The 10,381-nt window shown below is 49.9% G+C and overlaps 1 protein-coding gene across 1 annotated transcript; it reads left to right on the top strand.

The window, feature by feature from the left end:
* The first annotated feature begins 1,927 nt into the window (after nucleotides 1-1,927).
* Nucleotides 1,928-8,325, top strand: LOC125317387 (ly6/PLAUR domain-containing protein 2-like). The gene is made up of 3 exons (XM_048287158.1): nucleotides 1,928-2,109; nucleotides 5,220-5,339; nucleotides 6,376-8,325. The coding sequence occupies exons 1-3, from the start codon at nucleotides 2,058-2,060 to the stop codon at nucleotides 6,585-6,587; spliced, it is 384 nt and encodes a 127-aa protein (XP_048143115.1). The 5' UTR covers nucleotides 1,928-2,057; the 3' UTR covers nucleotides 6,588-8,325.
* The last annotated feature ends 2,056 nt before the right edge of the window (nucleotides 8,326-10,381 follow it).

Consider the following 10,381-nt stretch of genomic DNA (forward strand, 5'->3'; position numbering starts at 1 on the left):
AATCAACCTCCCTCCCACCTCAACACACATTTGGACACCACTCATGGTTGTTTGTGTTGGGTTTTGGGTTTGTTTCCAGGATTCCATCTCTCCATAGGCTCCTGATTATCTTTAATCAAGGAATACCTTAAAGGTAACAGACCTTAAAGGTCTTTCCTTTCCTCCACAGTTTTACTGGAACACACCCAAATTCTCTTTCCCTGAAGTCTGGCACTGCTGCACACTCAACCCCTCTGCCCTGGTGTTTTCCCAGTGCTCTGATTTATGGAAAGATCTCCAACCTTTCCAAGCCTTTAAGACAGAGTTAAGACAGTGGTTAAGTATTTATATCCCTATTCATTCAACCACACTGATTTATCCCAAAAAAACCCTCCATATGGAATGATTTTCAGGTAGGAGAGGATGTCTCCATGCACATTTCCACTCCACAACCCACCAAGCAGTTTTACTGTGCCAACCCCATTGTGCTTTCCCATTGAGGCACAACCACCCGGAATGCTGAAAGCGCTGGATCTTTTCCAGTTTCACGGCTGTTAATTAGGATATTGCTCAAATGTGCCTTGAGCTGCCCAGTTCCGAGCAAGGATCTGGATGTAACCAGGTCTGGTGGCTTTCACCGAGTGGATTTTTTTCCTGTGTGCCCAGAAAGTTATGTTTGATTCAGGTTTTTTTATGTGCCTGGTCTCTGACAGCACAGGAAGATAAAATAAAGGATAATTTTCACACTTGTAGAGGAGGATTAGGGTGTAGGTCTTTCTCTCCCTTTCCCACAGCTCTGTCAGCTTTGTGTCATCCGTGGCTGTGGAAATTTTCATTAGCAACGTTTCTCAGGTTACTGGGAACCATCCTCCAACTGGGAAGAAGGAGAGGCTGCTGGGAATGGCAGCAATTCTCACGTGTGTTGTCATAACAAGTCTGTGACAGGCAAAGTACCTCATTAAAACACCTTCAGCTCACCTCATCAAAACACCTTCAACTCACCTCATCTCCATCTCTAAAATCTCCAAGTGCTCCAGTGATTCACAAACTTCGCCTCTTTGGCTTATTCAGCTGTTTTATGGGAAATTGCACAACGCTGGGGTTTTCCAATTTGGATCACAACAAACTCAACAAAAAGTCTGTCAGCTTTTCCTGTGAAATATAAAATACCAGTGGCTCAGTCCCAAGGGGGAAGTAAATCATTTCTCCCCAGCTCCAAGCATTTGAAGCTGGCTCCCCAAATATGGGATAAGATGCAAAATAAATTATGATGTTTCAAAGGGTTGCCTTGATGTGGATGAAGTGAAATTTGCTATCAGGAAGGTGCCAGAGTGGGAAAATTGCTCCATGTTGGGTTTATTTCCCAGCTTCAGGATAGAATTTGGTGAATAATTGACAGCTTTCCAAAGGAAAGCTTTGCCAGCATGACCCAGGACCTGAAACCACATGACTTATCCCAATTCCAGACTTGGAAGCACCATATCCCACTGGCCTCCAAGTGACTCCCACGCCCAGCAGCTCAATTAATAACCAAGGGATCCAGAAATCAGGCTTGATTTTGAACTGGATTTGGGAAAACAAACATCTTTGGGCAACCTCAGTCATGCCAGCCCATGGAATCATTTCTCCAAAGCACATGGAAGCCCAGCCTGCTGTCACTTGCCCCTTGACCGTGGTTGGCCAGTGCAACCAGTGTGACACAAGCCAGCTCGGGGCTCATGGAGCCAGGCTGGAAGGAGCAAACACACCTTGGTCACATTCCCCATCCAAGCCCTAGCACGGGGCCACACCTTGCAGTGCCAGCCGTGTTTTTCCTTTTCCATGGGACCAGCCCCGGGACATAAACCTGGGGAAGAGCCGAGGTATGGCAGGAGTCTGCTCATTGCGGTGATGTCACCTCATCAGGGAACTTGTTCCTCTGCAAATCCCAATCCAGACTGGAGCTGGGCTCTCCCCTGATCACCCCGAGGGAATCCGCCCACAGGATCAACAACAGGTGGTGGAGGGTGGGAAAACATATAAAGCTCCTTGGGAGCAGCTTCTTGGATCTGTCCTGGCTGCCTGGATCTGCTCCCAGCATGAAGAAGCTCCTGGTTGGATTCCTGCTGGGCCTGGCATTCGTGGAGTTGGGTAAGAGCTCCTCATTCCCAACACTCCAGGGACCCCCCGGGAAATTCCCGGGAGGGGAGGGAGGGGAAAGACCTGCTAACCCCCGGGTAGGGGCAATGATGCCTTTTGTATTGAAGAAGGTCAAAGGGTGAAGTGGGAAAGGGGAGATGCATTCCTGGTGGGAAGAGCTGTGATGCCTGGCTGGGAGCGACGCTCATCCTTCAGATACCTGTCACCCATACCCAGGGGTGGAGGGGACAACCACAGGGCAGGACCAGCCTGGGAAAGAGCCTGAAGCGCCAGCCTCTACCTAAGCTGCCACCCTCTCCCTTCAGGAATGGGATGGCATATGCTCATCCTGAGCTCCTGCCATCCCTAAAACCTCCCAGCTGGCTACTGGAAGTGCTGAAAGCCAGAAGGTGAAACTTTAGTATAGATAAGGGTGAGGGTATGAGAAATAACTTCAAGGACATTGGAAAAGTTTATTAAACCCCCAGCTCCAGGATTTTCCCTTATTTCAGGAGATAGGTGGGAATGGGAAATTCCCCTGGGTCTGTGATGGGTCTGGATCTTGGGCAAGCTGGCAGCAGGGTTTGGTCATTGCTGTGTCCTTCCTGCATCTGGATGTGACCAGCTTCAGCTACACCCCTGCCTGGAACAGCCATTCCAGGGGTGACACCAACCCAGAGGGGTTTAACCTACAGCCCATGGGCCCCAGAGCTCCTCAGGCTGCTTCCATGGGACCCTGAAAGACCTCAAAGGAAAGGCAGCCTGGGCAGGGATCAAACTTATCTCCATCTGGAGCTTTGTCTTGGATTTAATGGAATTTCTGAGAAACCACCCAAGGTGTCAAAGAATTTTATTTTTTTGCTTTATAGCTGAAATCAGGCAGAAGTAAAATTTTTGGGGTGATCTAGAGGGAAGCAGCTGGTCTAGGCACCCCTCTTGCAGGTGAGGGATGTGTCTGTGACCATTTATACTCCCGAGGCTGGATATGAAGAGATGGAAGGTCCTGTTGGACAGTGAGGAACAGGGAATTATTGACTCAGATCAGGACACAGAGCTGTCCCTGTTCGGTTCTTCTGTCCTGGTTCTTACAGATTTGTGTTGCAGTGGGGATCATGCAACACGCATATATCAAACCAGGAGTCCCGTGGAAAGGAAATATATATGGACAGACAGATTCTTGCTAGCTGTTTCAGAGAGATGTTTATTTCTCCAGCCGCATGGCCGGGGCTCTGCTCAGGAACTGTTTCAGTTCTTTTTGAGCTTGAATCAAGCTAAAATTTACAAATCGTTGTTCAAGAATCATTTTAAGTTTAAGATAAATGTCCAGATTTGGGCTTTCCTCTTCCATGCAACCTTCCCACAAAACCCGTGTCCTCTAAATGCCCCACCCAGAGTCAGTGGAAGATGAGGAGGTTGAGGTTTTCCTTCCTTAAACCTGCTTTTAACTGGGATTAATTCCCCCAATGCACTTCCCTGCTCATCCATGAAAATTCTGAGGTTTGGAAATGGAAACCACCTCACCCCAAGGGTTTCAGAGCAGTTTCTCAAGTGCCTTAAGCCAGAACTGCTCCATCCATCCACCCATCCTACACATCCACAGACATCCAAATGATTGTTGATAATGTGTTACCTCTGTTAAAATGTAAACAGCCTCTCATGGATCATTGGGAAGAGATCTAGTGAGGTCCTGAGCTGGGATAAACAGGGATGGCTCCACCACCCTGTTTACAGGGAGTATGGCCACAAGAACATTGAAATATTCCCAGGAAGAAATCCTTTTTACTTCTGCAAAGAGACAAAGAAAAGTTTTGCGCCCTGTAGGCTCTACCCCACAGCTGAATTTTCCAAGGGAGCTGCTACGAGGAGTAGATGCCTTAAAAATTCCTTCTGAAGTCAGGTGTTCAAACAAATGCCTTCAAAAATATTTATCCTTATCACAAAGCCCCAGAGGTTCCTCTGTGACAGCAGAACGGGAACAAAAACACAGCATCGGTGTGAATTTTTACCAATAGATGGCACTGGACGCTTTCAGGATGCTTTTCAGCAGCTGGCAGGAGGGTAGGCTAGAAAATCTCAAACCGGGCTGGATTTTGTCACCAAGCCACACCAGCAGGAATTTGGAAAATCCACATTCTCAGTATCTGCTGGCTGTGGATGGACAAGGCTCACACTGAGATTTTTGAGAGCTGCTGTGACCAAGATTTGCATATTTAGAGATGTCCCTCCCTCAAGTGGGAGCCAGCGAGGGTCTGTACAGCACCTCTTTAAAAAGCAGCAGTAGCCCCTCATGAGAGTGGTTGTGAGGCCACACTCAGCCCTCAGGATCTCTGGTACAGCTCTGAAATTGAAATCCTGCTCTCAGTTACTGATTCCTGCAGAATTTCCCTCAAACAAACAGGAGGGAGCTGTTGCTGTGAGGGAAGGGATGGGGGAACTGCCACTGTCACGGCTTGGGAATGTTGCTGTCAGCAGAAGGAGCTGGTTTTTACAATCATGGAATATCCTGATTTGGAAGGGACCCACAAGGATCATCAAAGTCCAACTCCTGGCCCCACACAGGCCATCCCAACAATCCCACCCTGTGCCTGAGAGCATTGTCCTGAACTCTTGATGCCATGCTGGGAAGCTCATTCCAGTGCCTGACCACCCTCTGGGCGAAGAACCTTTTCCTGATATCCAGTCTAAACCTGGCCTACCACAGTTTCAGGCCATTCCCTTGGATCCCGTCACTGGTCACAGAGAGATCGGTGCTGCCCCTCCACTTCCCCTCAGAAGGAAGTTGTAGATCCCAAAAAGTCTCCCCACAGCCTCCTCTTCTCCAGGCTGAATTCTTACAGAGGACGCTCAGACCTACCAAAACTCCTCAAGGAACAGATCCCTCTAAATCCCTGCTCTTTTCTGGGCTGCTGAGCCTCCAAAGTCGTGTTCAGGCCCAGCTGCTGTAACACCACCCTTGTCCTCCAGTGCTGGGATTTGGTCTTTCCCCTCTGGCATATCCAAGCTTTGCCAGTGCCTCTGGATGTGCCTAATTTTGGACACTGCTGCATTTCAGTCAGGAAGCTGCAGATTTGGGTCTGTTTTCCCTATTTTGTCACCTCAGAGCCCTCCTGTCCCCTCTGCAGCCCAGTCCCTGCGATGTTACACGTGCAAGGAGCCCACAGACATTTCCCGGTGCATGAAAGCCACCGTGTGTCCCCCAAAAGCCACCGTGTGCACCACGACGCTGCACTCCGTGGAGACAGGTGAGTCCCAACGCCCTCCCTGAGGGATCCCAGGGAGAAATCCAAGAATTCCATGATGGGTTGGGTTGGAAGGGACCTTCAAGATCATTGAATTCCAAATTCCCACATTCCACTATCCCAGGTTGCTCCAAACCCCATCCAGCCTGGCCTTGGACACTTCCAGGGATCCAGGGGCAGCCACAGCTTCTCTGGGCAAACTGCCAGGGCCTCCCCACCCTCCCAGCCAAGAATTCCTCCCCAATATCCCACCTAACTTTACCCTATTCCAGTTTAAAGCCATTCCCTGTGTCCTGTCCCTCCATCCCTTGTCCCCAGTCCCTCTCCAGCTCTCCCGGAGCCCCTTTAGGCCCTGGAAGGGGTTCTGAGGTCTCCTTGGAGCCTTCCCTTCTCCAGGCTGTACATACCCAGCTCTCCCAGCCTGGCTCCAGAGCAGAGAGGCTCTAGCCCTTGGAGCATCTCCATGGCCTTCTCTGGACCTGTTCCAACAGGTCCATGACTTTCTTCCACTCAGGACCTCAGAGCTGGAGGCAGCTCTGCAAGTGGGATCTCACCTGAGCAGAGTAGAGGGGGAGAATCACCTCCCTCAACCTCCTGGCCACGCTTCCCTCTCCCCATCCCAGTCCCAGCTTGGATTATCCTTTAACGTGTCTATAAAAATCCAGGTGAAATTATCCCAGTTTAAAGAGGGAAGGAGAGAAATCCAACGGATTTGGAGCCTCATAGTGAAGTATCAGGACTCACTGCACTTACTCCCTCTGTGTTGTCTTTCCTACCCCAATACCTTTATGGACCCTGAATTTATAGATGGTGCAAACATCTACAGGGACTTGTGTCCCTTGTCCATGCTGGAATGATTTTGGAAGGAGCAGGAGGGTGAGCGAGAGTCAGCAGTGAGAACTGGCAGACCTGTTCCCACAAAAAATAGGCTGGACTAGAGGCCCCCACGGATTAGAGATGTCCAACACCTCCTCTGTCAGTGTTTCTCAATCCCATTTCCTTTTGCCATTTCTTCCCCTCTCCAATCCGCCTCTCCCAGGTTATCCCTTTTTTGGCAACATTACCGTGACCAGGGACTGTGAGGAGGAATGCCTCTCCTACGATGGGATAGGGGCAACGAGGCCCAAGACCTGCTGCTTCACTGACTTGTGCACGGATGACGCCAGGAGCAGCAGTGGGCTGAGGAGCAGCTCTGCAGCGCTGAGCCTGGTGGCCATGGTGGCCGGAGCAGTCCTCCAGGGCTCCCTGTGAGGTCACAAGTCTCCCAGCTCCAGGCAGAAGCCCACCACTCTCCCTGCCAAGCTGCCTCATGGACTCTTAGATGCTTTGGGAATGTCCTTCTTCGCTGACATGTGGCTTCACCCCATCTCCAACGCTGGATTCAAGCAAAGAGTTTGGACACCTGGACTTAAACCTCTCAAATCTCCAGTTTCCAGCTGTTAAAGCAGATGTTCCTCACCTTCAGCTGCTTCTGGTCCTCAGGACCCACAGAGAATGGGTTGGAAGGAACCTTCAGGATCATCCAGTTCCAACCCCCTGCCATGGGCAGGGACACCTTCCACTATCCCAGGTTGCTCCAAGCCCCTCCAACCCAGCCTGGAACAATTCCAGGGGGGGCAGCCACAGCTTCAGCTTCTCTGGGCAACCTGTGCCACGTCCTGAGCGAGAGGAGCAGATGGATCTGGGCCCAGTTACTTCCTGCCCATCAGGGTGTGGGTGGCAACTGCAGATAGCTGGCACTTGATTCCAAGGATAAGCTAAGAAATGAGTTCAGAAGGGCTCAACTTCCCTGTGGGAATGGGATGGATTTCTGGAAAGCTCAGAACACTCCCTGGACTGACATGCCAGGGTAGGTCAGACCTGCAAACCCAAATATCCAAGTTTGGCCAGACAAATACTACCCCACCCTCAGCCTCTGCCTGAGCTCAGGTTGGAGTCGGAGCTCCCAGATTTCCCTTTCCAGGTATTTTAAAGACTATTCCAAGCAAATTCTTCTGTTGCTCTGCCATCCCTCCTGAGCAAAAACTGCAGGATAGGAAAAGTAATGGTTATCCCAGATCCTCAACTCTGGAAAAAATCTGTTAAAAGTGCTGGGATCCCAGCTGGGATTTGCTTGGAGTAGCTGTAGGAATGATTCTAATGTAAAAGCATCTGGAGTGGAAGCAGATATGGATGAGCCAGGTGCGCCCAGCTCACAGAGATCCAGGGAATTTGCCATTCCCTCTGTTCCTATTGCCAGGGACCATCCAGAGGATCAGGAAGCAAAAGCAGAATGGAGCATGCTTACACCCCATGCACCATCCTTGTGTCTTCATGGCACCCCTGCAACCTCCTCTGTAGCAGTCTATTTTTCCTCCTTTTTTTTTTTTCCTTTTTCCACTCTGTTTCCCTAAGAAACAAAATCAGGGGGGCTCTTTTCCTCCTTGCACTGAGGGAATTGTTTCTCAAGGTCTGTCTCAGTACCATTTAGAAGAAAATGCTTGGCAATTTTGCATTCCTTGGCAGAGGTCCCTGTGAGCTCAGGAGGATGATGAGCCCTTTTTCCTGGAGGTGAAACCCTCAGAACTCCACTAAAACACTGACAACTTCCCTGAGACCCCCTGGCAATGCTGAGATCTACAGGGCAAAAATGCCATGGAGAGGATAATAATTGGAAGTTACTCCAATCCCGGTATTCCACCCACCCTCGCAGACACTGAGCTCCAGCCCCTGCTTCCCACTCGTCTGTTCTGTTTTTCCCTGCTCCAAAAACCAGTCGGATGTGTCAGGCCAGAAGCAAAACTCCATCCCTGCCATCCTCAGAGCTCATTCCTTTTTTTATCCTGGCTTCCAGCTCTATCTCCAGTGGCCTTTCCATGTTTTCTGCAGCATCCTGGGCTCTGCTTTCCACGTGTGCATGGGGCAGGGTCTGGATATAGAGGGACTGGGAGGGTGAGGGTTCCCTTCTGGGTGAGAATTTCATAAATAAAGTTGGATTCTCTGGTTTTCAGCCTGCAGCATCTTTCTTTTGTGCTTGATATTCCCATGGGAAAGGAGTGTGGGGCAGCACAAGGTGCAGGGAGGGGGTTTCTGGCTGGTTTTTCAGCTCCCAAACTGTCCTGTGCCAGACAGGGGGAAAACTACACACAAGGACAAGCAAAGAAGTGGAAGAATCCTCCTTGAAAGAGCCATATTTAAGGCTATCCCTGCAGGAAAAGGAGGCAGAGAAGGGTAAAATACAGTCCAGTGTGACAGGAGGCTCTTTTGGGATATGCACTGGGAGAACTGGGGGATTTCAAGGAGCAAAAGAGAAAGGGCCTGAGCTCAGCATTGCGGCCAACAGGAGGCTGGGAGTGACAATTCTGTGCTGCAAAGATGCTCCAAGTGGGGACTGTGCCCTTGTATCACCAGAGCTGGCTGTGAGCTCCCAGCCCCTCCCGGCCTCCTGTCACCCAGGACTTACCTGCCAACGTGGCCACGAGTTTCTATGGGAGCTAAAACAGAATCAAAAGCAGATTTTTATCTTCAAAACACCTCTAATACATTTCTTGATTAGGAGAGGTGACAAACCCTTCACACAGCGATACAAAATGGCCTTTTTTGCGTTACAAGTCACCTGTTCACACTGCGGCAGCCACAAGGCTGAACAGGCCTCACTGGGAGCACTTAAAACAATCGAATTTGCTGTTTCTTTGGTTATTGCTGTTATTTATCCCTCCCTTTGCTCCGTAGGAGTTAAACCCAGCGAGTGCCACTGCCCCAGGAAATGCAGGAGACTCAAAGGCCTGGCCGGACTTTTGCGTCACTGGGTCGAGTGGACACAGGGAGGGAGAAGTTTAAATATAGGCTGGAGAAAATAGAACAGAGGAAAATGTGTCTCCAAAGGGCTGGAAAAAGACCTGCAACCTCTTGGCCCTGCCAGGTGAGGCTTCGCAGTAGGCGGAATCCAGCGCTGATGTTGCTCTGCTGAAGGATTTTTCTTGTCTGTCTGAGGGTTTCTGCTTCCCAGCACATCCAGAGATTTTATCACTGGATTTGAGGGTATTCCTTGGTGCCTTATGCTTCATCTGGCCAAAAAAACCTGCATTTTCCATCATCTTCCAGCCCTCCTGCAAATGTGGGGCAGCCCTAGAGATGTGCACAATCCTGGAAAGGTTTGGGTTGGAAAGGACCTTAAAGATCATCGAATTCCAACCCCCTGCCACAGGCAGGGACACCTTCCACTATCCCAGGTTGCTCCAAGCCCCATCCAGCCTGGCCTTGAACACTTCCAGGGATGGGGCAGCCACAAATTCTCTGGGCAACCTCTGCCAGGGCCTCCCCACCTTCACAGGGAGGAATTTTTTCCTGATCTGCACCTCCTGCTTCCAGTTACAAAGCTGAAGTGCTTTTGTCCACCCAGAAATTCGAGAGTAAAGAACAACAGAGGCTTATCTGTGCGGATATTCCAGCTGGGATACCCTGTTGAGTCCCACCTCCATCAGGAATTTGTGTCTGCCTTGAGTAGACTTTCCTTGTGGGCTCCACGACTCTCGGAGGTGGGGTGGGCATTCCAAAAAATAATTCCTCGTTGGAGACACGCAACACTCACCTTGGATTTGAACTGAAGGAGGAGCCAGGTTCAGTCATGGTTTGCCCTGGGCAGAATTCCCACAGAAGCATCACAGGAACAGCAGGATTAACATTTAAAGGACTAGGTTTTCCAGCAGGGATCATTTCCAGTTGCTTTCCACAGCAGGACACTGGTCAGACCATGAGTGATGGTTGTTATCCCAGCATGCCCTGATTGCAGAGGTGGGAAACACCAGGAGCTGTTTGGCTGCTTCATTCTTTAAAATTTTTATATATTTTATCATCTTTGGGAGTGAGAGAGTGAAAAAAAAAACCCACACAGCCCTCTTGGAACACACATTAAACGTGAAAGAAAGAGAGATGAGACAAGGGCAGAAATTATTGCAACATTCCAAGAGCAGGAAAAAGAAGGGGATATTTTTTGCAGTCGGGATATTGCATGTAAAACAGAGCTCTGATGTCATCAAATACAGAGAGGACTTGTAGTTCTTACT

Source organism: Corvus hawaiiensis, chromosome 26 (assembly GCF_020740725.1).
Source record: "Corvus hawaiiensis isolate bCorHaw1 chromosome 26, bCorHaw1.pri.cur, whole genome shotgun sequence".
Classification (NCBI taxonomy): Eukaryota; Metazoa; Chordata; class Aves; order Passeriformes; family Corvidae; genus Corvus; species Corvus hawaiiensis.

Bases quoted from the DNA above. Each gene is read 5' to 3' on its own strand.
- LOC125317387 (XM_048287158.1), top strand. From the start codon at position 2,058: ATGAAGAAGCTCCTGGTTGGATTCCTGCTGGGCCTGGCATTCGTGGAG. The intron at 2,110-5,219 runs GTAAGAGCTCCT...TCCCCTCTGCAG, and splicing joins CCTGGCATTCGTGGAGTTGG to CCCAGTCCCTGCGATGTTAC. The intron at 5,340-6,375 runs GTGAGTCCCAAC...CGCCTCTCCCAG, and splicing joins GCTGCACTCCGTGGAGACAG to GTTATCCCTTTTTTGGCAAC.